Source organism: Xyrauchen texanus, chromosome 41 (genome assembly GCF_025860055.1).
Source record: "Xyrauchen texanus isolate HMW12.3.18 chromosome 41, RBS_HiC_50CHRs, whole genome shotgun sequence".
NCBI classification, from domain to species: domain Eukaryota; kingdom Metazoa; phylum Chordata; class Actinopteri; order Cypriniformes; family Catostomidae; genus Xyrauchen; species Xyrauchen texanus.
The window spans coordinates 33,055,813-33,082,886 of NC_068316.1; the positions used below are offsets into that span (position 1 = coordinate 33,055,813).

Consider the following 27,074-nt stretch of genomic DNA (forward strand, 5'->3'; position numbering starts at 1 on the left):
TTTAATATTTTTATATATATCTCTAATGAATTTTATTTTTCTTACCTCATTGTCAATTAGTTTTTTCTTGTATTACACACAAATGATTTTAGAATGAATTTAGTGAGGCTCATTCTTAAAAAGAGATATTTTCAAAATCCAAAGATCTATTTTCTTTATATATATATATATATATATATATATATATAAAAATACTAAATTGATCTTGTTTAAAGAATATTTACATCATTTTTATTGGAAAACAAAAGTGTCTAAATAAAGGAACCGTGCTGGAGAATTGTGGGATGAGTGACACACTAGCTGTAGTTGGAGTGAAGAGCACACGAGGATCAGAGCACACCAGCGCTGTTTGTGCGGCTACGGCTGGTCGTCGGCCCGCTGCCCCAGAGCACAAACATGACATGCTGTCAAACTCAGACTACTGCCCACACTAACACACAACACTGTGACCATAAGAGACAAACTGCGGAAGAAAATATCAACTGAAGGAAGAGAGAAAGGAGATCAAAGGACATCAATGAGGGTCAAACTGGACATTCCATTTTATTTTGATTATTAAATTAATTTACACATTTAAATATTCAGGTTATTAATAAAGTTACTGCTTTCCAATAAGCAGTTTGTTTTGAAACATTTGCTTGAACCAGTCATTTGCTCTCATTGTTTTTGCTGAGCATATGATTAATATTTAACCCAATGCACACAATTGTAACAAATCATTCTCTAAGAAACCACACACAGTTTGATAACTGCTTCAGACTGATTCAATTGTCCTTACCAGTTGTGTAACACAAAACAAAACAAAAAAACAAAAACAAAAAAAACAAAACAAAAAAAAAACATCAAAGCAAAGCACATAAAACAAAACACACACACACACACAAAAGACCAGCCTGCTTTAATTGTCCTGACTGGTTAGATTGACATCACTTTTGGGGCGTTACACCTGACCAAATGGGACAGCTCTGTTTGTCAGCTTGGGGTTGATATGGTGTCCTCAAGGTCTGGGTTATTTAACAACCCAGAATGAAGTTATAAAGAGTTTCAGTGGTGACCACTGGGGTAAAGTCTGTTCCTCAGAACCACCACAGGAGCTAGATGGTGTTGTACACCTGGATAATGCTGGATATGCTCAAACCATCTTGTGACGTTCAGATAATGCTCTTTCTCCTGTATGGCCATATCCACCTGAGAGAGAGAAGAATAATGAGGCTGTGAATATTAAATGAAAAAGTATGGGCATTACCTTATAGACATCCAGTGGGTCTATCTAACCTTATATTCAGGGTTTAAAAGTGAGTGACACACCAATGCATTCTGTGTAATGACAACTCTCTTTCAGTCAGTAAGTAAATTACAAACGCTGACATGTAAACATGTGATCTTCTATTCTCTCAAATTCTCATTCCATCCCTCTCTTTCTCTCTCAATGGGCTCCTTCAGGCATCTTATACTTGCTTGGCTGTTGTCCTGGAAAAATACATCACTGCGTCTCATCTCTTCTGCTGTGTCAGGTTTATTTTCATGAGCTTCAAGCATTTGACTGTTTTAATTGGGTTTAATTGAGTCTCTCAAACCACTTCAGTATAGCTCTGAGGGAAACACTTACAATAATGTGATGAATCCCATAGTACATGAAAATGTCTGCCAGGGTGAAGACGTTCCCAGCCAGGTAAACCTTGTCCTCCAGATACTGGTTAATTTCCTGCAAGGCAAGTGTAAAGGAGGTCACTATGGAACCACTGTGCCCCCAATAAAGGGAATTACATTTTTTTAACAATGCAGCTGCTTCGGTATCAATATTAGGAAGCACTTAGAAAGTTTGAAGGTAGCCTATCATGTAAATTACGTGACGCAAGTTGGCCATTTCAATCACCTGAGTAGTAGTAGACAACCACAATTAAATTGGATGAAAGATTTTAAAATCTAAAATATAGGTGCATTTAGGCTTCTGAAGTAAGACTTGACTCGCGCAATACGTTAATCCTGCTCAAGTACTGCAGTAACAGGTCAAACCTACATATACCAGTACATGTGCCAAGATATGCGCTTCTTTTACTCTAAACCAGGGTATGAAATTAACCAAAAAGAAGGTACTTTTTTTGTGCACAGTGGCGTGTAATTTAGCTCATTTGATTGCCGACCTGTAAATCTCAGAGTGACTTGTTGCTGATGTTGCTTAGATGCTTGAAGGATTACATTTAATTATATTTTGAAGAACTGATGAAAGAAATGTCGCTTGCACGAATTTGCTTTGATGAGAAGGCGCTCTGCCACTCATGAGATTCTAATAGAACACGCATATGAAGAGTATTCTCATTTTAATATGTCAGTGGCCTGCAAACAGTTTTGTTCTTTATGTGAGGACAGCAAATGATCTCTGAACATCTCAGGAGGTGCACTAGGTTAAAATCACTTTAAATCCAGCAGTTTGCATTTTACTAGTGTGAATAGCCTATATCTGTGTATATGAATTGGATAAAGATGGCTTTAAAATTGGGTATTCACATGGTCAGAAATGGTAGTTTTAAACAGAGATTTGGAAAAATTTAAATTCAGGCATGAAACTCTTGCTTGCTTGAGGTAAATTTTTACCTCTTAGCAACCAGTTCGCTCACATGGGATGTCAAGCCAATCGGCTTACATGGTGTAAGCTGATAGGTCCTTTGACATGTAATCAAGTGGCCAATCAACATGTGTACTCTCTCTTTGCCTAACATTTGAATTTGCTCAGTTTGCAAGTAAGCTAGTTTCACTGCAGCGTGATACGATATTTATTTTTTTTTAAATGCCATTTGCTCAGGTTGTTGCTGGGGTCTTAACTTCTTTCTGCTTGCACAGTAAGGTCTACTTTTGGCCATCACACATAAAAGCATGTCTTTATCAAGGTAATCCATAGCCAAATCATGTACTAGCACACATTGCCATCTTAGGTTATTGGTTTAAATAAATCCACACATAGCGAGGCTAATTCATTACTTAAATAAGCTCTGTGATTTCCTGGTCCAGATACACATTTGGAGTCAGGTCCCTAGCTGTTTAAGCCTTTTGGCCAAGCAGGCCCAGCCACACATAGACATTTAGTTTCATTCGCGTTATGCTGTTTGTCCAAGCATGCCAAGGCCCACTTAGCTAGCAAACACTCTGTGCACATGGCTCTTCAGAGCAGCAGCAGTACACAAGTCTTGGTGATAGACCTGCTTGTTTGGGGGGTTGTGCTTTGTGTTATGCAATTGTGCAGCTACTCTGTTTTGTTGGGGGATTGTATTTATGTCTAATTGTGCAGAAGCATGTAATAAATGCATAACTCAGTATGTTTGCGTATGTTCTAGCAGTAGCAAGTCTCCGTACTATGTAGCATCAGAAGTGTAGCAGGTCTAGTCCACAAAGACCAAAATCCTATAAATGAGGCCATCCCCACATAGCATTAACATGCTAAATCTTTCTGAGAGTTGTCATGACTGAACTACATGACTGAGTACCCAATTACTGCAGGCTAACATGTCTTTTCACTTCATCTTAGACAGCATGTTTGGCACAGCCTATAATTTGTGACTCTTCCTGTGTGTTTACAAATCAGTCCCTTCGGGATTTAGCAATTTGTTAGTCTGTAATAAATAAAAGGATCAGCTGTTTCTTACACATGGTGACTAATTTGTCTTGTGGTAAAGTTTTTGCATTTAGTACAAAGATCTCCTGGTTCTTATTTGTCTTGGGATTAGGGATATCAGTCGATTATATATATATATATATATATATATTTTTAATCGCGATTAATAATAAAATAAATGTTATATCGCGATTAATTTGCAGATTTTGAAAATGCTGAAATTTGATATAATTATTTTCCTTTTAAAATGCATTTATTTCCATTTTTTAGAAAGAAAACTAAACAATACGTAACAAAATAATGCTTTAACTTTTCCAAACATAGCCTTCCACAATAAAATCTCACCTATTCAAGTAACATTAAATATTTCCCAAAGTCTAATTGGGAGGTTGACTTATTGAAAAAAGTAGTCCCCACAGGTTGAGTATTCATTCATATTTTCATTAATTTAATATTAAATCTATATTCATAATTTTACATTTAAAATATTAATCTCATAACATCATTTATGCATTTGCAACTGCTGCGTAAATGCATTTATTCCTGCTCTGTGAAAATACACCTAATTGCCCCTTCAGATGCAGCTTCTGTGCCACCTTGGCTGTGTAAAGATGCCTTTAGTCCCCATAGGTTTAGTATTCCTTGCAATGGGCATTAAATCTCTCAAACTCTCATCCGCCACACTATTTATCTGCTGGTAGACTGGCTATCCACTTTCCTACAGCAATCATGAAGCTGTGCTAATGATTTGCATCAGAGTGTCAATGCCAGTGTCTTGTGCTGCTTTGAATTCCATGGGAAAAGCGGAGCGATAGTTAAGACTTGGCATGCTTCAGTGGTAATTATAATGTGCTGAAAATTCTTGATTTCTATCACAAGTCCCATTTGGGCTTGTTTTGTACATCAAATAATAGTGCTAAGAGGTCATTTCTCCATCGTTTTATCACTGACAAGGAAGCGTTGTTGTGGTGTGTCTGTCACTGTAATGACTCTGGGCAGACACAGACACATTATAAAGATTCTGCCCTCCCAACAAGTGTTTATGCTGCTTTATGTTGTATTAACGGTAAATGTGTTAATTTCTATTAAGAAAAATTAACATGTTAAGACGTTTTAATTAAATGCATGCAATTAACACGTTATTTCAGACAGCTCTACTTGGCATAACTTTTTATTTGAATAATGCAAGGTTACAGCTGTACGGATATATACCATGGTGAGTTGGGACACATTTGTTTGCATTTACTGGACAAGAGCACAAGCTGTGAAACAGAGGAGTGAGTAGAATGTATGCAAAAGAAAAAATTGCAGCGGTTACCTGTCCCTCAACATCACTTTTAAGAGCTGCAACGAGCACTCATCACAACATTCAAAATAACACATTCCAGCGCTAGATCACCACTTACGATATTAATTCAGTGGAAACACCTGCTCAAGAGCATATATGAAAATTTCAATATGAAAATGTAGGCTCTCTTTTGCCCAAACATGTAGCGTGGCTGAAGCAAGCAGTCACGTTTACTCGCGTTGAAAATTAACTTCATTGAAATTGGAGCACTACCTGAACTGATCTGCGCCGCTGCCTTGTAATGCACGAATTGCTTGCACACACTACAGTCTCGTCATATTTTAATACTGCTTCGCTTCCCATACAGCTCATAACTAAAAACACTTGATCATGAGTAACAATTACATAAATTGGCATGCAGGTGCGAGGGACTTCTTGTCTCTCGCTGTTGCTTGAGTGCCAGTGATTACCCACATGCCAAAGGTTGCTGACCCCTGGCCTGGATGCTATTGCATTCACTATCAAAATTCTGGTCTAAACATTTGGTGGAGAGTGTGGTGCGCAGTGCAGGTCGATGACAGTCAGAGTTCATTTGGATTGCTCATAAAATGCCCTGTGCACCAGCAAATGAGACACAAATGTTCACTTCATAAATTTGTTACAAAAATAATACAAAAAATAATAGAATTTAAAGTCCTCAATATTGCACTTATTTTAGATAATCAAGCTAAAATCAAGGCGATGTAATATTTGCATATAAAACAAAATATTTTTGATAAAAGCAAAGGTTCAAACAGTAATTTGGGGCCACAATAATCAAGAAAAGTGCAGTAAATCTTAGTGGGACTGATAAATATGGGCTTTATGAGTTACTTATTACAGTTTCAAGTTAACTCTTCATTTGAATACAAGAACAGTATGTAGAAGGGAGTTGTGTTTGACTTGCTCATTCCTAGAGGCATTGCCATGCCTGTTGCACACTTTAAAACGGTATAATTTGAATACAGAATAGTTTTAAGTATATTAAGGGTGACACAAAGCACTTTAAAGCAGAAAGAAGAAAGACCCAATAAAAATTGTTTCTTTCTGGAATAAAAATGATTTGTTTTACTTTTCTTATCTTGTGTTTTGAGTGGTGCAAAATTATATACAGTTTACTTTAAACATCAAAATGTCAATGACTTTATTTTTATTTTTTAGGTATGAAAATTGCAGTGTTAAAATTCCATGAGATTTCTAGCTTTTTCATGAGAGTAGGAATCCTGAATGTTAAGCTTAATGTCAGAATACAGGCACTTAGAGGATAATATATAAAGCCACAAAACAATGTCTCTTAACTAAACACACAGAGGTGTCTGTAGGCAGTCCATCTCTCTTCCTCAGTTAATAGAGCGAGAGGAGTTTGATGTGAAACTTTCAACAGCCTGCATACTACAGCGGGGGTGGATAGTGTGTGTGTGTCTGAACAAGTCTCAGGGGACAGCAGCATCTTCAGCACTTTTGCACACTACAGCACGCCGTCTTGAGGGCTAATGGAGGCAGTGAACGGTGTTCAGATCAGACATTATTTTACACACACTCATCTCCCTACACTAGCTATTCTGACTACATTATTTTACAATTGTTTTCACCAAAAATCACTGCAGTGTTTAGAGTATCTTTAACATTTTGCAATCTTGCAGTCTGAGGCATTGTTAAAGGCCTTTTATTAAACTGAAAGTTCTGGCTCTAAAATGTGATTGAATGAACAGTTGTAAAATAAAACAATAAACCACAAGAGGGTGTGGGTTACAGTATTACAGGTACTACACAAAGCAATCCACCTTTTCACCATGGTGAAAACTAGAGGGGGGTAAAATATTGTTTTTCCCAATTAATCACGATCTTCATTTGAATGATCTCGATATAGATTCTTAAATCCCAAGATCGATCTTTCACTCAGTGCGCAACCCTCTACTACAATGAGAGGAAATCACTCGCATTTGCAACCAAATTCGCAACATGCGACTAAAGTGACAATATTTGGCTATTGGCTGGTAAATGTTTACATTTCACTCACCAGTAATTGTGTAGTTCAGTCATGAAATGTTAAGCGGCGAGATCCTTTCACAGTTGAGAGTAAAATCTGTTCCGTGTAATGTATGTCCAAGACGAGTCTATCTTTTTTGGGGGGGAATTTTCTCCCCCCTTTTTCTCCCCAATTTGACATGCCCAATTTCCAATGCTCGCTAAGTCCTCATGGTGGTGCAGTTACTCACCTCAATTCTGTTGGTGGAGGACAAATCTCAGTTGCCTCCGCTTCCGAGACAGTTAGCCATGTTTTCAAGTGGCTTGCTGGGTGCGTTACTGCAAAGAATTTGCACGTGTGGAGGGAATCATGCTATTCCCCACGATCTTTGCACTCAACTTACGCCCCATCCAGAGTGAGAACCACTAAATTGCGACTACAAGGAGGGTAAACCATATGACTCTACCCTCCCTAGCAACCGGGCCAATGTGGTTGCTTAGGAGTCACTCAGCACTCCCTGGATTCTAACTCATGACTCCAGGGGTGGTAGTCAGCATCTTTGCTTGCCGAGCTACCCAGTCCCCCCAATACTGTCTCTTAATACCCTTTCTGTTTTTACAGTCTATTACTGTTTATTTTGTAAGCAACTGGATATTATAACCAAAAGAAACCATTATAAATCGATATTGAATGGAATTGTGAGCTTGTGAATCGGAATTAAAAAATCTGCCCTGTAGCCCTTTGCATTTAGAAAATGGAGGCAACTGCAATATGACAAAAAGGAAAAATATTCAATAAATAATTAATAAATGGAATAAACTATTATTTTGCTAAGTAATATACATCATTAGTCTGACTGTAAACGGTTTATGTAGCAACATGGCTGTGTGGTCAAGTGTACATTTATTTGCATTTTACAACAACTCATCAAATCAGAATTAAAGATTCAAAACTATCTAATTTTGTATGTATTATATATGCAGACCTGCTACCACATAGCAACAGAATTCTACATGAATGCAACGAGTTGCTTCAAATATTTAAATCGGTTATAATGCTCGGTAACTAGGGGCGCACAGATCGATCAGACACCACTCTAAATCAGCCGATATTTGTCTTAAATCTGGGCCGATCTTTTCAGGGCCGACCGCACATACATTGTTACTCTAATAAATGAGCGCTTGCCCAGCCCTTGAAGCATGAAGCATGGCCTCTGAAGGGTGAGTTGTTGGCAATTCTAAACATTCATGAATTTAAACTTTCAGACATGCTGAAAATACATTCAGATTAATATGCAGGTTTGTTTATTTATGAATATTAACTAGCCCTTTTTCTAGAGTCATTACAGTAGTAATTCTGACTTGCTGCACATTGAGAGCACTGAGAGGATAAAGATACTGCAAATGGATATAAAAACGAATTAAACAACAAAAACAAATCTGAGAATATATGATGGAAGGCGAGTCTTGACAATCAGACATTGTGTGGAGCCTTATTGATGAGAGAAGTCAACGGAGAATGGCCAGACTGGTTTGAGCTGACAAAGTCTACGGTAACTCAGATAACCACTCTGTACAATTGTAGTGCGCAGAATAGCATCTCAGAATGCACAACATGTCGAACTTTGAGGCGAATGTGCTACAATAGCAGAAGACCACGTCAGGCACTTTATTAGGACCATAGTGTTTCTAATACAGTGCTCAATGAGTGATTTAACCACTGAAGTCATATGGATTACTTTAATGTTTCCTTTATGTGATTTTTGATACTGCAAAGTTCTGGCCATCATTCACTTGCATTGCATGTCACTACAGCTGAAATATTCTTCTAAAAATCTCTGTTTGTGTTCTGCTGAAGAGAAAACGTCATACACATCTGGGATAGTATGAGGCTTTTGGTTGAACTATCCCTTTAATGATCTCATTACATTAAAGCAGCAACAACATTTCTAAAAGAATTAGCAAAATGAGGTTTAAAACAATTTTAGATGGAGTATAGCATTTCACACTGCAGGGCATGTCAATTACCCTTGTGAAGACTCTACCCGTCCAGTTTAAGTTTCATCCAGGCCATTTTAAACTGTCCCTTGAATATTGCAGCTACTGCAGTGTCTGCAGGCACTCCTGTTTGTCCTGCTGTAAATGTTGTGAAGTTGGCTTTCATAGTGCTGCGAGTTGGTGAGACAGTGGCGTGCCGTGGGCACTACATCAGCCCTTCATTACTGTTTAAACTGCCACTATTAAGCAGCGATCAGCAGTGCTCTGCTCCAGACACGCACAGCGCCACACACTGACAGCTACTGCCGAGAGGCGTCTGTCCTACTGAGCTTCTGTGTTAACGAGAATGCCTCTCACTGTCCACCGACAGACGCTTTATACCTTATGAACTGATCGCAAGACAGCATGTGACCTCAGCTGCCCTCAGCATGTCAATTTAAGCAGTGTGAATGATTCTGATCTAGCCCTTTCCTGTGATTGGTCAGAAACCTGGGTGACCATACAGATTATGAGTTCGTCTGTTTGGAGTGAAGTTACTCTTCAAGACACTCATCAGACTCAATGAGAGGATGTCTCGTCAATGAATGGCTTTGTTTTAGATGAAAGTAAATAAAATGCCAATTGGCTGGTAACTTTATTAGGAACTGCAACATAATACGTTTAAATGAAACTGGAGGAATACTAATCTGATCGTCGCTGATGTAAGTGACGTGAGGGAATCAAATCAAAACATCTAGTAAAAAAAGCATCTGTCACTACTCGGATGTCTTCTAACAACTTTTACCTCAGTGGAAAATGTACAATCAAAAGTTGATCTAGGATCATTTTCAACAGAACTCTATGTGGTGACAGAAACATTGTGGAATTTTCCTCATATTAATGAAATCATGATGGCTCGCCTTCACGTGTTTGTGACAGGTGCTGTTTCTCGTTTCAGAAGCTTCGAGCAACACAATGAGCAAATTATTGCCACTGTCACATGCATTTATTTTTTATGACCAAGAGTATTTTTTTTTTCTAGAATTTACTTCATTCATAAAGCGCAACAGTGCCCACTTATTCAGCCATCTTGAAAAAAATTCCCATACATTTTTTACATAATGATTTCATAAAATCCTTCCCAAAATAGTTTAAGCCATGGACCACACCAACCAGCTCCAAGGTGAATCAAAACATTACAAACAAAAGGTACAAGACTGTGCATGTGCAATCCCATAAAGCATTGTGAATGTCTTAATGAAATGTAAATAGAATCAACAAATGTAAACCAATAGTTTTTTTTAAATATAGAACTAAGTATATAAGTTCTGTATATTGTAAAATATTTAGATATATGCAAATATCCAAGTTGTTTGAGAGTGTAAGGAGAGTGACTTGATTGCATCATCCACAGTACATGAAGGAAGAGGGCGGTCACTGCAGAGCTCTTTTGGTGCACTTTCTTTGCTGAGATTCTCTGATGATGGATCATAGGCTGTGTAGTTCTTCACCAAGCATAATGCTTTTAAACACGATTTTTAATCAATTAAGTTGAAATAACATAGGCTGAAGGCTTCAGCAGAAACATATACTATTGACTAACAACCTCCGAGCTCATGGTATGTCTGTCTGTATATATTAGAAGTTATCGTTAAAAGTCCCCTATGGAAAATTTTATTTGACTTCCAGAACCAGACTTTTGGGCTTGTTTGGCAGGTGTGGCAAAATGTTAATTTTGGACCCTGGAGGTTTTTTAAATTATACAGTGAGGAAAATAAGTATTTGAACACCCTGCTATTTTGCAAGTTCTCCCACTTGGAAATCATGGAGGGGTCTGAAATTGTCATCGTAGGTGCATGTCCAGTGAGAGACATAATCTAAAAAAAAAAATCCAGAAATCCCAATGTATGATTTTTTTTAACTATTTATTTGTATGATACAGCTGCAAATAAGTATTTGAACACCTGAGAAAATCAATGTTAATATTTGGTACAGTAGCCTTTGTTTGCAATTACAGAGGTCAAAAGTTTTCTGTAGTTTTTCACCAGGTTTGCACACACTGCAGGAGGGATTTTGGCCCACTCCTCCACACAGATCTTCTCTAGATCAGTCAAGTTTCTGGGCTGTCGCTGAGAAACACGGAGTTTGAGCTCCCTCCAAAGATTCTCTATTGTGTTTAGGTCTGGAGACTGGCTAGGCCACGCCAGAACCTTGATATGCTTCTTACAGAGCCACTCCTTGGTTATCCTGGCTGTGTGCTTCGGGTCATTGTCATGTTGGAAGACCCAGCCTTGACCCATCTTCAACGCTCTAACTGAGGGAAGGAGGTTGTTCCCCAAAATCTCGCAATACATGGCCCCGGTAATCCTCTCCTTAATACAGTGCAGTCGCCCTGTCCCATGTGCAGAAAAACACCCCCAAAGCATGATGCTACCACCCCCATGCTTCACAATAGGGATGGTGTTCTTGGGATGGTACTCATCATTCTTCTTCCTCCAAACACGGTTAGTGGAATTATGACCAAAAAGTTCTATTTTGGTCTCATCTGACCACATGACTTTCTCCCATGACTCCTCTGGATCATCCAAATGGTCATTGGCAAACTTAAGACGGGCCTTGACATGTGCTGGTTTAAGCAGGGGAACCTTCCGTGCCATGCATGATTTCAAACCATGGCGTCTTAGTGTATTACCAACAGTAACCTTGGAAGCGGTGGTCCCAACTCTTTTCAGGTCATTGACCAGCTCCTCCCGTGTAGTTCTGGGCTGATTTCTCACCTTTCTTAGGATCATTGAGACCCCACGAGGTGAGATCTTGCATGGAGCCCCAGTCCGAGGGAGATTGACAGTCATGTTTAGCTTCTTCCATTTTCTAATGATTGCTCCAACAGTGGACCTTTTTTCACCAAGCTGCTTGGCAATTTCCCCGTAGCCCTTTCCAGCCTTGTGGAGGTGTACAATTTTGTCTCTAGTGTCTTTGGACAGCTCATTGGTCTTGGCCATGTTAGTAGTTGGATTCTTACTGAATGTATGGGGTGGACAGGTGTCTTTATGCAACTAACGACCTCAAACAGGTGCATCTAATTTAGGATAATAAATGGAGTGGAGGTGGACATTTTAAAGGCAGACTAACAGGTCTTTGAGGGTCAGAATTCTAGCTGATAGACAGGTGTTCAAATACTTATTTGCAGCTGTATCATACAAATAAATAGTTAAAAAATCATACATTGTGATTTCTGGATTTTCTTTTTAGATTATGTCTCTCACAGTGGACATGCACCTACGATGACAATTTCAGACCCCTCCATTATTTCCAAGTGGGAGAACTTGCAAAATAGCAGGGTGTTCAAATACTTATTTTCCTCACTGTAACTGCTGTAATAATTGCCTGTCAAGGCATTCTGAACACTTCTCAAACATTTCAAAAGACACTAAAAGAAAAAATAAAAGAAAAAATAAAAAATAAAAAAAAGTTAATTTGCAATAACTGCAAATACATTGTTACCTTCAGGATAAGTTTGAGCTCATCTTTAGGACAGCCGTCTAGTCGGGTGATTCTGTACTCAAGCCACTGCTGAACCACAGCTCTCTGCTCAGCACTGTCTCCTAACAGCTCTGCTCTCTTGGCTTCATGCACCAGATGGGCCGCTATGGTGTACAGACCAACCAATACTGGTCTATTGCCATTTTGGAGAACAGGGACCTGAAATTAGATAAATAAATACTGTTAAACATCTACTAACAAGCTAAAGTTTGGCGTCTTTGGCCCTGTTTCTATCTGATATCAACATCTAACTTGGCGGATCAAATCACAAGTGATCACACTACCAATTTGATTTATTCACTTGCATTTCCGACTATCTCTGAATGTGGTTTGAGTGATCAGATCACAAAACATTTTGGACTTTGTTTACACCTGTATTTAGTGCTGTCCTCGTGTGATTGGCTTATGTGACACCCTAAGGGTAATCCAAGACTATGCCACTCCTCAAATTTCATGTAGGTCTGAGGGGAGCCCTATTGATCAGATAACCAAGATTTTATTAAAAAGAAATACCTTTTTTCTTAAAAAAGAAAAAAAAAAAGAAAAATTGAACTCATTGACTTTTATGTTTGGGCCAGCCAGGATAAAAGAAAGCCAATTCCCCTGATTGGACAACACAGAAAACTACTGAGCTACCTTTGACAATTTACTGAATATCATAAGTGGATACATAACCCACGACCCATCTACAAACTGGAATACATTTGCAACCTTTCCATCCATTTTAAAATAATACATGTTGTCCTCTACTTGTGAACAGTAGGCAAAAACACTAATACAGCAACACTTATATATTTCAAAATGTCTAGTATATTTAGGCTAAAAAAAGAAAACTTTGTACAGTATACCCGCAAACAATGTAATGGTGTGCTTAGAAACATGGCTTAATTTATCAAATCAATGGCAGTATATAGCCTTACACAAAGGAAAATTAATTCTGTATAGTAACATGCTGGCTTTCCTTGTCGGGAATGCACAAATAAAAACCACAGACTGTGGCAATCTCTGAAGATAAGAATGGTACCCGGCTGTAGACCTAGCAGACTGTCTAAAGGGGACAGCACTTTGCAAGGGCTCAACTTATTCAATGTTGTCGAGTGAACTGGGTGGAGATCGTATTAACTCGTCAAAAATGGCCAAATTATCTGAAATATCCTCAAAACAAATTTAATCTTGTGTCTTCTTCATCAGACGCAAGATTTATAGGGCAATCTTCCAGGCCTGACCCTTTCGTGGAATCACTCTTCACAGGCCGGTCTAACTAAATAAACCACCTCATTCCCAGAGAACTTTCCAAACAGCTTAAAGTGATGTAGATCAAAAAGTATGAGGTAATTATAATGCAAAAATACAAAATAAGTCAATTCAGAAGCACTCTCGTTGTGGAATAAGCAGAGCCGGAGCACTTTAAATGAAACACCCGGCATTACATCTTTAATGAAGTTATATTCAATGCGTTATAGCTTTATTCAAAGTTCAAATACTAATATTATTACACTTCTTCTATGAGTTGTGCGAATGTCCCAATCTAAAGGGGAGTGATTTAAACTGCACCTCTCTGATGCACACTCGGTTACGGCAACGCTCATCCCTCGAGCGTCCACGCTTGCTGCAGCTAGATTATAACGTGATGGCTCGCGACTTATTGAATCATAATACAGGTGACAGTTTTTTACGAGTTAAAGATGGATTAAAGTGAACAGAAACTTTAGTAAGCATGTTTAATGCAACCTTTTAAGTCGGGGCACAAGATGAATAGTTGGATAAGAGCTAATGATTAATCGTAGCAATAATCGACCACATAGTCGATTGATCGTTCTAATAATCGTTAAATTAATCAATTATCAAAATAACCATTAGATGCAAGAAACATGGTTTTATGACAAAAACATAGATTTGATGATATTAACAATGGTGTTACAGCATTAATATGGTGTTGATATAGTAACTAGGTTTAATTTTGTGGTTACAATTATTTTACTACAAAATACCATGGTGAAACTATGATTATTTGATCTGTAGAGGACGTCAGGACAGATCCATGTTCCAAAAGGTTTAGTGCATTATTTAGGACATTAGAACACTTTTAACACTTTTTATCGAGATATTCTAGAAAAAATATTTCAACAGACATACGCTTTAAACACCCAGAGCTTCAGCGATCCACACCTTAACACGATGGGGGGGAGGAGTCTTTACATCTTTTATTTGAGCTGAAAAAGGTACAGTGAGGACTGACATGTTGCCAGGCAAGAACATGATTGATCATTAGCAAACATGCATTGAAAACATTTATTTACACTAATAATAAACTCAGTAGGGCTTTATTAATTCTGGCAGTTTGTTGTTCATTAAATTACTGATTGATTTTATAATGACGTATGATATTTGGGAGCAGCGTTTTGATGAGAAAAAGACGTTCAGATTTTATACTCTTGTCATAATCTGACAAGACCATCACGAACGTGATGCACAAGTTAACGTGGCGTTAATTTTGCTTGATAATGTGCACCATTTCACACTGCAGCGTGCACAATCCAATGTGACAAAGAGCAATCATTTTAAACTCTATTGTGACTCTCACACTATTGTAGGCTAATGTTTAATGTAATTAAGTTGTGTAATACACTTTATCATGTAATCATGAACGCTGCCGCCCCATGCGATTGTATCACTAATGATTTTACATTTAAAACAAAATTGTGGCGACAAATGTAAGTTAAATACCATGTAAAAAGTATATACAGTATAATATGAACAAATGACCAACATTGATTTTACAGGACACAGTGTCAATAGAAGCCAAAGCACAAAATGTTTTTTTGTGAATCTGCTGGGTGTAGTTTACTTTCTACATGTATCCAAACAGACAAAAATATAAGTAAAGCTTTTCTCGAACCCCTGATTTCCAGGAAAAGACCCCTGAGCTTTCAGTCCACGTGACTTACAAATAACTTTTTTTTGTAGTTTTTAACTACTCCACACAAACCGCTGTAACTTTAAAAAATATTATTTAAAAACAACAAAATAAACACACAAACACATATCAAATATATACTGTATATGTTCCATATATTTCATAGCGCTTATGAGTGTGTAACACTTCTAGTGTAACACTACCGACTAGCCCGCTCAATTAAAACATGGGTAAACGGCATTAATTATAAACATTGTTGTTGTATTTTCATTAGGGCTAACAAATTAAATTATGAATGTTCACAATGTATTTTCGTTTGAATTTTAAGGAAGATAATTAAATGGCTAATATCATTGAAGCAACAGTTTTAATTTATTGTAAAATGCTGACATTCGAGCATTTTTTTCTTTATATAAATTCAGGAGCTAATTAAGCTATATCTTTTAATGCTGCCATTAATTTAGCGTTGTTAGATCACCTTCTACACATACAAATTTTAAAATACAAAACAAATAATAATATTAACAATTTAATCATAATATCCCTCACTTTCTTCACACTACTAAACGATGGTGACAAAAGTGTCCCTCTGTGCCTCCTGGCGGTGATTTTTTACGAACGTATCTCATGTGTGAGAATATTCAAATTTTCAAGTGGCGGTACTCCCCGAGGTACTAAGGCTCATTCTGGTTGCTTACACAATGTATACTTAGAAAACACATCAGTAAGAATATGTACAATTTCTGTGCCATCACTAGCAAGCTCCAAAATGGTAAAATCTATTGCCGGGATCCCATGATGAGAGGCTGGAAGAGTACCTTAGTAAGACTTAATATTTGGCAGAATGGCCTTACTTAGGACATTTATGCACTGTTGGCACCACTGCTCACCCTTTTTTCAAAGGTAAAAAATAAAAAATCCATAGGTGGCCCAAAAAAATTGCTTTGGATGCCCATGGCCATTCTGAATGCCCAAAGCACCTCTTCCTGGTGGCACTGAGGGAGCACTAACTGCAAGGTCTCTTTAATTTCTCCAGGCAAATGTATCACACAGCAAATCACCCCCTCTTTTTCCACCAACCGCTCTGACTGCTGCAACAACTGCTTACTTCCAGTCGAAAACACATCACACTCTTCTTACCCCGGCTATCAGGCTCCTTGACAAAACTGCAACACTTGACCAATTACTGGATCTAACTCCTGTAAAGCAGCCAAATCCTTGATAGAACACCCCATCAGAGCAATAACCTCATTGCAATAAAACTCTACAACATAAGGCAAAGACGTTGAACACGGCCCTGCAAGGGTAGATGGAACTTCTGAACCAAGTTCAAACCTATACAGTCGAGGTATTGTATAGATAAAGCATTAGCATTACTGTGGACTGGTATGCAATTGTAAGATTAAAAGGGTCATGTCATAAGGAATCAAAATTTCCTTGATATGATGTTTAAGAGGTCATTCTACAATAAAAACTTACTATACATTTCAGAGAGCAAAACTTAATCCCCAATGCAATAAAAGCTTTTATTGAAACCAAGCTGCAAAAATGTCTCGTTCTCTACTTCTGTGACTTCCGTCACTGGTGACTTAAAAGGTTGTATTAAATGTGCTTACAAACAATAAAGAGATCAAAATAATCTTTTAAAATGATCTAAAAATAAAAAAAAAACAAGACTTACTTGAGAAGAATATACTAGATATTTAGACTTGCTTTTAGAGAATGTATATTGAATATAAGTGTATTTTGTATACAGTATAATAGGGCTGGGTGATATGGCTTCAAAAATGATATCTCTATTTTTCAGCCTATTGACAATATTTAATAAATATCTTGATAATTATGTATTTGTACTGAAATGGCTCAGAAGTTTTTTTTTTTTCAAAAGGAATCATTTCATGCAAACAGCCATTTTAGCCAAGAAGATTAAATATTTTTAAAGACATTAAATAAAAATCAATTTAAAAATAAAAAAGGCATGTTTCCCTAAAGTTTTGCACTAAATGAACACAAGGGATAATGAGATCAAATCATTGTCATTGATATGGACTTCTATATTTATATTTGATATACAATGATACATAGTATCTTAATAAAAAAGCTTTACTTTAATATGTTTTTTTTAAAATGTTGTCCACTCCTTTCTGTTATACTGTGCCACCTTTGTAGATTTGTATAATAATTTGTAGCGGTTACCAATGTTTAGACATGCACGAATGCTTGGACATTTAGTACTTTATTTCTTCCACAATGCATGTGATCTGCTCTAAAAGCGCTAAAAACATGAGCCCATGAGCCCATCTCATGTTACGTTAAATTGAGATCAAACAATTTTTCTTTTTTTTACGTCGTCGATAACGTCAACTAATAGTTTCAGCCCAACGCATGATGGACGTCTTTGACCGTTTTGATGAGTTTGTGTTGTTTCACAGTGCTTTTGACCATGTATGTGCATCTTTTTTGGCTCATATAAGCGCGGATTGCTTGTGAACAAGTCATAATATGATTTAAGCATGGCAAAGGATCTGTTACTGAAGGATGGGGCGGTTAAAAACACTATTGGACCCGATCAAAAGAACGCAAGTAAACAGTTTCATTCATGAATACCAGGATCAGTAGCCGCTTCTTCAGAAGAAAACCCAATGTCCCAGATACTTGACTTGTTTAAAAAAAAAAAAAAAAAAAAAAGAACACACAAGGTGTGCCAACTGATGGAGAACCACCGGGGACCCACATTAGCTCATCTGGTTTTCACTTTACTTGCATGGAGTACCAGATTTATAAGTCCACTGCTTCCCACTTCTATAAGGTAGAGCATCCAACATGGTCTGATGCCCTGTGAGAGTATCACCACCATTCAACATCATGGTGGAAGTGCACCAGGGCTCTGCCCTATTGCCACTGCTTTTCATCCCCATCTAAGGTATGCCAACAAATGACATCCAGACTCCACACCCACGGACACTCCTATACACCAATGATGTCATGCTCGCAGATGCGACCTGGCCTGGATTTGAGCAAAAGACACAGATCTAGAATGAGTGCCTGACCAATTATGGGATGGGCCTGAACATTGTGAAAACCAAAAATACCTTGAGTGTGGAGATCAAGTGATCACTGTGCGTGACCAGCAACTTAAAAAAAAGTCACTGCTTTCAAGTACTTCGGCTCCAATGTCTCGGCAGATGGTGATTCCCTCCAAGACGCCCGACACTGTGTCAGTGCGGCCTGGCTGAAATGGCGGCAAGTCACCAGAGTATTATGCGACCGCAAGATCCTGTTGCACTTAAAAGTCGAATATATACGAGTCAGTAGTCCAGCCGGATGCAATCTACGGCACTGAATGCTGCTCTGCGACGAGGAAGCACCAGCTGGTATTAAACCCAATGGAGAAGTGAATGCTTCGATGGGAACTGGTTTGGGCTTACAAGTATGGAATGTGTGGCCAGCACGGACGTACAGAAGGTGCTCGGTGTCACCCCAATCTGAGCCGAGATGCGTGAGGCGGTATGGGCATGCAATGCGATGCGAGGAAGCATCTGTGGCGAAAATGGCAATGAGGTTAGATCCAGCAGGCCAGCGTCCATGTCCTGATACCATTGAAGCAACAGTTTTAATTTATTGTAAAAGGCTTTCAAGAAACGTTGGATTGACTGTATTTAAAGAAACCCTTAATACAACACCATGATGCCAACATCACACACCCCACACATTTCAAAAGCAAGAGAAAGCTCAAGCTGAAGTATCAGACTCTGGAGACAAGCTAGCCCTAGAAATCAACATAGAGGAGACTGAAACTGCTGTTTGCATATTTTGGTCTTTGCTTGGTGTAAAGTAAGACCTGGCTCAGTGAAACTCTGACACTGCCTCAATTCCCAGTTGGCCTTATTTGCCCCAAAGGTAATCGGCGGGTCAAAAGTGCTTTGCCATTTGCCCCGAGGAAGCCCTGAGGAGGCACAATGAAGCCATGGATGTGACAGTGGGAATGGAACTGGCCCTGGCACGCACTAGCAGGCCCTCATTTGGCCTGACTGTGAAAATGGTGTGACAGGGCGGAGGGCGGGGCCAGGTCGTGATTCTACACATCCAGCCCCTTATGAGGCTAATCAAGCCTCCGAGAGGGATAAAGGCTGACTGCGGACAGAGGTGCGACAGAGAGAGACCGTTTATGAGCAGCTGTCTGTCATATGTGTGTGTTTGTGTCTTTTGGGTTAAGTTTTTCATTAAATATTATTTAAATTGTCAAGCCGGTTCTCGTATTCTCCTTTCCCTTAATCCCTTTACACCCAGCTATTGATTAATTTCAGATTTGAATAAATACATTTTGTACATTGAGCAGTTTCCAAGTATTAAAATAAATACACTCACAGTTATCAGTCCTAAGATTCAACTTGTTAATCAAATCACATCTTTAGACACATTTCCTAATATCCTTCCAAAAACAGACCTAGGCCTAAAGGTCAAAGTATACTTCGCCTGTCCGTGTTCCACGATGGTCCGTGCACAGTCCGCGTGATGTAATTTCCATCAGGAGTATCCGCGGACGTCCACGCAGTGTCTGTGTGCAGCATGATTTTTCTGTCTGCACGGACTGTGCACAAATGCGCAATGTTGACTGTTGAGATAGAAGAGTCCACGAGGTGGCAATATGCACAGTTGGGCTGTACTGTCAAGCAGTAGTCGAAGAACATATCCTTCTTCATCGTTTCGTTGTTGTTGTTCTTGCTTCCACTAAAGGCGGATCCTCAGTTTTTCTTCTATATCCTTCAGAGTGGATGTCCTGTAAATGCATGCCTGGAAGCGTATAACAAAGCAACTGTACTGCGCATGAGTCGAACGCATCCATTCGCACTCATCAGCGTGAGGTATAATTGCAAATCTGTGCGCACACAACTGCTCACGAGACGGAACAGAACGCGCAAATTGAAGTGTACCTGGGCCTTAAGTGTTGCAATCAATGTCAACAATTCCACATCACAAAAATAAAAATAACAATATTATTATCAAAACAGTTATGGATATGTATTTGATAATTATTTGCTTTGATGATCTTGTAAGATTAAAGGTCCACTGAGATTAAATGAGCAGTATTCTGCTGGTAATGTGATTCTAGCATGGCTGTCCTCATGTGTGGACCATCTCCATGTAGAATAAATCAACTTTTATAAGGTTACTGTTATGACTTTATAAGGTTACTGTTATGACTAATTTCAAGTGAGTAGTCATGATTTTAGATGCATGTTTCAAAATTAAAATTCATTTCTGTTGAAGAAAAACTTTTTAAATGAGGAAAAAAGTGCACCTTTAAGCAAAGAAGAAAGAAAAAAAACATATTTCAACAGCTTTCAATACAAATCTGTCTGGAGGTAAAATTTGTGAGTGCATGAAAATTTTGTCATTTCATACAATTTTCACAGCGCTTTTCTTGTGTTTTTTCTTTTTAATTTGTTTAGCCAAAATAAAAGAATAGTGTAAGTATTGTTTACTGATTTTCTTGTTTAAAAAAAAAAAAAGAAGAACATCGGCTAAGCTGTTTTAGGAAAGTATTTTACATTTTGATTCAAGTTCTGTCATGAAATCATGTCTCTAAACTAATCAGACAGAGCTTTTAAACTGTTTTCATTTAAAGAGGTTTTACAATTTAGCAGGAACACTGAAAGCACTTGGTTTTATATATATTAGTGCCCGACCGATTTATCGGTGATATTAGACTTTCACAGATATATCGTATCGGCATACACATTGTCCATATGCACAGATATGAAAACAGAACATTTTTCAGAACATATAATGCAGAATATAATCCTTGGGGTGATTTAGAATTGGTGTCAAAACGTAGTTTGTCCAGCAGGGTGCGCTCCGACTGCATTGTTTACAGAGCTGACGGCGGTTCTGCAGACAGTGCAGAGTTAAGCGGTGCGAAGTTAAGCGGTGCGAAGTTAAGCGGTGTCAACTAGTTAAGTTGCTAACTAGTTTGTGAAATACATACTGGAAAGGTAAAAACAACAGCTATAGTTTGGGAGTGCAGTCGTCAATGTAGCAGATTGAAACATCAGAGCATCTTTGTGCAGCTCAGCAGACAACGGTGCGGTGGTGAATTGTGTCTGTTGAGTGTTGATTTCATGCTACATTGTTACCTAGTTGATGAGACACAATGCTGGAAAGTAAATAAATGACATCCATCTTTTACTCTCTATAACAACGAGCTTATAGTTTACTAGCTTACCGCATAGCTACTTTCATACCTTGTCAGCCAAGTGGAAGCTGATGTGTAAACATGTATTCACCAAACTATTATGTTCAGGATTCGCAGTTTGGTAACCCTTTCAACCGAACAATTCCAGTCATTGCATTTACAAAATGTAATATTTAAAAGTCTGGTTTTCCACCGTTGAAAGTTTACCCTGAACTTGTATAGCAGAATATGGTGTAACACTGCTGTTTATTTCTTGACTGGTGAGGTGTAAATGCTTCTTGTTTTACAACCTGCACCTAACTGACAGGCAGTATTAAAATAGTCAGCGTTAAACTGATACTAAACAGTACTACTGAAGTTTATTTAGCTATTTATTTTAATTTATTATTAAAATGGTCAGCCATTGACTGATACTAAACAGTACTGATATTTATTTAGCTATTTATTTTATTTTTTTAATTATTCTTTATTTAAATGTTCATCCATTGACTAACACTAAACATACAATACTGATTTTTATTTAGTTATAATTTTAATGTATTATTTATTTAAATGATCAGCCATTGACTGATACTAAACATACAGTACTGATGTTTATATAGCTATTTATTGCATCTTTATTTTCTCAGTGTTCATTTCTAGAATTTGTTGACAATGTTAAATATTCTTTGATAAAAATATTTGTTTAAGAAAGCACCCTTCTGAGGACCTTTGCATAGTCATATCAGTGCACAATCCACATAGAAAAGGTCTGTTTTCATTCCAGTTCAAAAATTAACTATATCAGCCACCATATCGGTAATCTGTGAATTTCCCTCTCTAAAATAAATATTGTCTCAAAAATCCCATATCAGTCGGACTCTAATAAATATATATACATTTGGCAAAACTGTGCAAATGTTTTGGGCACTTGTGAAAAATGTTGCATAGTGAGGATGTCTTCAAAAATAATGCCACTTAATGCCATACAAAATCCAGTAAACATAAAAAGCTAAATCAATACTCTGTGTGTCCACCTTTGCCTTTAAAACAGCAACAATTCTCCTAGACACAACTGGATACAGTTTTTCTTGGTTGTTGGCAGATAGGATGTTCCAAGCTTCTTGGAAAATTCACCACAGTTCTTCTATCTATTTAGGATGTATCAATTGCTTTCTCAATTCAGTCTCAGGCTGACACGATGATCAATCGGGGGATTTGTGTGGGCCATGACATTATTGCAGGGCTCCCTGTTCTTCAATTCAAAACTTTTCTATTTGCAAATGTAATATATATATATATATATATATATATATATATATATATATATATATATATATATATATATATATATATATATAAAATCTGAAACATTCATATCTCACATTTTTGTTTTAAGTTTATATTTTTCATTAAAAAAAGATCTAAAATGTAGACTACTTCTTATAAATCCACATACACTCCAACAACTTATGAAATTGTGTTAATGACTTTGGTGTTTCTACCCATCAGAGTAATGATTTAAAAATAAGCTCTGGGATTCACAGAAGAATAGTTGATGGATCTCTCTTCACACTTTTTGTTAAATCAGAAAAAAAATTACAGATTTTATGTCATCTATTTTCATGAAGTAATATATATGGCCTACACTTTTCATGAAAAATGTCAAATGTCAGTAGATATTTTGTGTTGCACACACTGTCTCACAAGTTTGGCCTACATAAAATCGCTATGATGTCTCGTTGAAGATAGTGAATGACAGCTGTCAGTTTCGTTTTGCCACAAGTCATATAATAAATATATCATTTGTATTTATTTTTTACAGGGGTGCATTTTTAATCATCTAAACACCATTAAGCTCTAAAATGTATGAAAGAATATTAAAAATAAATAATAAAAGACTGTTAAATGATAATCTGTAATCTCACACAAAGAAATTAAGAATTGTCGTACACGTCATTCATTCATTTATATGAACAGACATATCTGACATATTGCCGCAGATAAACACATCTTTATAAAGTATTAAAGGCTCAAAACTCCACATATATAACCTCCAATGTTTAATCAACGTATATATTCACCTTTTTGTCTCCCTGTGTGCTGTATTTGTTGGGCTTCTTTAATACTAGATATTTCTCCAGCGAGCTCAACTCCAGCAGCGCCATCTTGATCACACCGGAAACCTGCCTGATCCAGAGAACGCTTTGTGATTGGACGAGATCCTCAAGTCCGGCCCCCATCAGGTCATGATGGACAAATCAGATCATACTCCTTTCATGTCTTAGTAATAAAACCTGTATGTGTTTGACCAATTGCTAAAAATACTGAAATAATAATAATAATCATTATTATTCATATTCATATTCATATTCATATTATTCATTATTCATTAATAATAATAAATAACATAGTTTGACAATTTCTTCATTGTCCACTAAGTGGTCTAAAATGAAGATGTCCCGACATTAAGATCAGTCACTTTATTTATTTACACATTTATAGAGATGTCATTTGCACTATTATATAAATAATAATGCCCTATAGCACAACTGGAAAGCAAGCACTGTCATTTGTAGAAATCATGTTATATGGTGAATATTGTTGCATATTATTATTGCATTGAGTTTGTTTGTGTTGTCTAAAAAGTCAGCGGTTTGTGTATTTCTCATATTCATATGAGTAATGTAACGTATGTATATATTTAATTTTTAATAAATATAAATAATGTTTTGTTTTTTTTAATTATTTTGTATTTAATTTTTTTTACACTTTTATATAAGAAAACAGTGTTTCTGCAATGTTTACATATGGAGACTTTGAGAACTGTAGTGACCATTACAACAGCACAGGTTTTGAAGCGCTTCAGATTCAGGCCGCCACTGGACTTGCTGATGCATAGAAAACGTTGTTTCCACACTCCTATATCCCTCTCCACTGTAGAGTGTGTCCTTCCATGGGCCTGATTGAACCTTTCCTCTGAAATGGTGGCTGGATGCTGCACAGGTGTCAAGATGTATGGGTGAAGAGTCTCCCATCAGCCAGCTGTCACCAAATTGCTGAATTGGCCCACTTAAAAGAGTCATGTGTGCTTCCAGGCCATTTTGCCACAATGACAGTGAAGACCCCCAGGTGATCACACACTACTTGAACATTAATGGCTGGATAGCCCTTCCTGCAAATGTACAAGGGCTCATTCACCACAGGACTTTCCACTGGGATTAGGGTGCAATCAATGATGCCAATCACTCTGGAGATGTTGGCACTATTATGGAACTGCTGATTGGCCAGCTGGATTTCTTAAGGAGGAAGTCAGCATGGTGTTCATAAACTGTAACAGCAAATGTGTTACTGCTGTCACAGTCTTGCTGACCGAAGACTGAGCCACAGGCCATCACCAACCACCTCCATAAAAATTCATAACAACAATGCATAATAACACAGTGCAGCTAAGAACTGCCCACAATACTCAATGGGGTTAAGATCCATAACACTCTTTTCCAATTATCTGTTCAATGTCTGAGTTTCCAATTATCTGTTGTTCAATGTCTGTGTTTCTTTGCCCACTCTAAAATTTTCTTTTTGATTTTCTGTTTCAAAAGTGTCTTTTTCTTTGGAATTCTTCCCATAAAGCCTGCACCCCTGAGTCTTCTCTTCACTGTTGTACATGAAACTGGTGTTGAGCGGGTAGAATTCAATGAAGCTGTCAGCTGAGGACATGTGAGACATCTATTTCTCAATCTAGAGACTCTGATGTACTTCTCTTGTTTAGTTGTACATCTGGTCTTCCACATCTCTTTCGGTGCTTGTTAGAGACAGTTCTCCTTTGTCTTTGAAGACTGTAGTGTACACCTTTGTATGAAATCTTTGGGTTTTTGCCAATTTCAAGCATTGTATAGCCTTCATTCCTCAAAACAATGATTGACTGATGAGTTTCTAGAGAAAGCTGTTTCTTTTTTTGCCATTTTTGACCTAATATTGACCTTAAGACATGCCAGTCTATTGCATAATGTGGCAACTCAAAAACAAACACAAAAACAATGTTAAAATTAATTTAATGAACCAAAAAGCTTTCAACTGTGTTTGTTATAATGGCAAGTGAATTTCTAGTATCAAATGATCAATTTATCATGATTACTCAAAGATAAGGTGTTGGAGTGATGGCTGCTGTCTAGATTTGATCAAAAATTACTTTTTTCAAATAGTGATGGTGCTGTTTTTTACATCAGTAATGTCCTGACTATGCTTTGTGATCAGTTGAATGCCACTTTGGTGAATTAATGTATCAGCGAAATCTGTACATTATTCCAAAATGTTGGCTGCAAGTGTGTGTATATAAATATCATTATATTGTGTATCTTTACATAGTAAAGTTTAGTTACCTGACTGTTGTAGTGTATGTGATGGTGGGTCACCACTGGAAAACAATAAAGGTTTGTATTTCATTCCATATGATTCATAATCATACTTATTGAATTTATTAACGACATGAATCTGGTAGTTGATAATGAAGGGATGACAGGGATTCATGGTAGACATGATTAACACAATAAGTTCTTACATTTTGATCTGACATGCTACTGAGATGCATTAAGTTGCAAGTATCACATTTATGTGTTCATTTCCACGTTTAACTACTAGATGAATTCCCAGTGTATAAAGCACTGACTCAAAACACATGTTAAAAAAATGCATTTTTGGTTATCAAATGGTATATTATATTTTGTATTTAAATTCAGATTGTGAAGGGTTTTAACTTCACAATCAAGTTGCAGCAAGTTGAAAATCATACGTTTGTTGCTATGCAGCACCACACAGCTTCACCAGACCCCTATTTGACAGACCCAGTCTGTATCTTTCCCTACATATTTAATTCTATATCTTTCATTGCGTCAACAATAAAAGTGGTGTTCTTATTGGTTCTTGAAGAGTCGCATATGTTTTGTGCTCAAGTGCTGTAAAGTGATGTAAGAGGAAACCCCACTATTGCAGCTCAATGCTGTGACAGGTCACAATGAAAACAAACACACAAGCAACAGAGGAAATGTGAATATAAAGCAAAACAACAGAGAACAGTAAATAACAGAAGCAGTCCTCAGATGCCATGTTCATCAATAACAGCAGCATCACGGGGAAATTACGTTGCTATGGAGCTGCTTACTGACCAAACTGCTTGTATAGTAAAGAGACTGACAAAGTGCATATAAACGTAAATGTCTATTTCATGTCTTAAGCAGTTTTTTCACAATAAACGTCATTCAGTACATGTAAATGAGCTGTTATAATTTGATATCCATTCAATCTCTGCAGAAGCAGAACTCCACCCCGTGAGTAATGTCATTAACAACAGCTCCACATTGTTGAACCTACGTGTTACGAATGATCGATATGCAAAATATAAGTAACTGTATTCCACTACAGTTACAATGTAAATAATTGGTAATCAGAATACAGTTACTTTCAACAAGTATTTTGATTACTGAAGAGATTACTTTGCATTTTATTGTCATTTGTTTCATTTAATATTTAGTTCTTTCAGATGGAAGACATTTATACA

The 27,074-nt window shown here is 37.3% G+C and overlaps 1 protein-coding gene across 1 annotated transcript; it reads right to left on the reverse strand.

The window, feature by feature from the left end:
• Nucleotides 1-525: 525 nt before the first annotated feature.
• On the reverse strand, nt 526-23,693 carry LOC127634424 (eukaryotic translation elongation factor 1 epsilon-1-like). The gene is made up of 4 exons (XM_052113976.1): nt 23,602-23,693; nt 12,387-12,584; nt 1,610-1,705; nt 526-1,188 (listed from the first exon to the last, which is right to left on the reverse strand). Exons 1-4 carry the CDS (start codon nt 23,683-23,685, stop codon nt 1,045-1,047), a joined length of 522 nt encoding a protein of 173 aa, XP_051969936.1. The 5' UTR covers nt 23,686-23,693; the 3' UTR covers nt 526-1,044.
• Between the last annotated feature and the right edge of the window lie 3,381 nt (nt 23,694-27,074).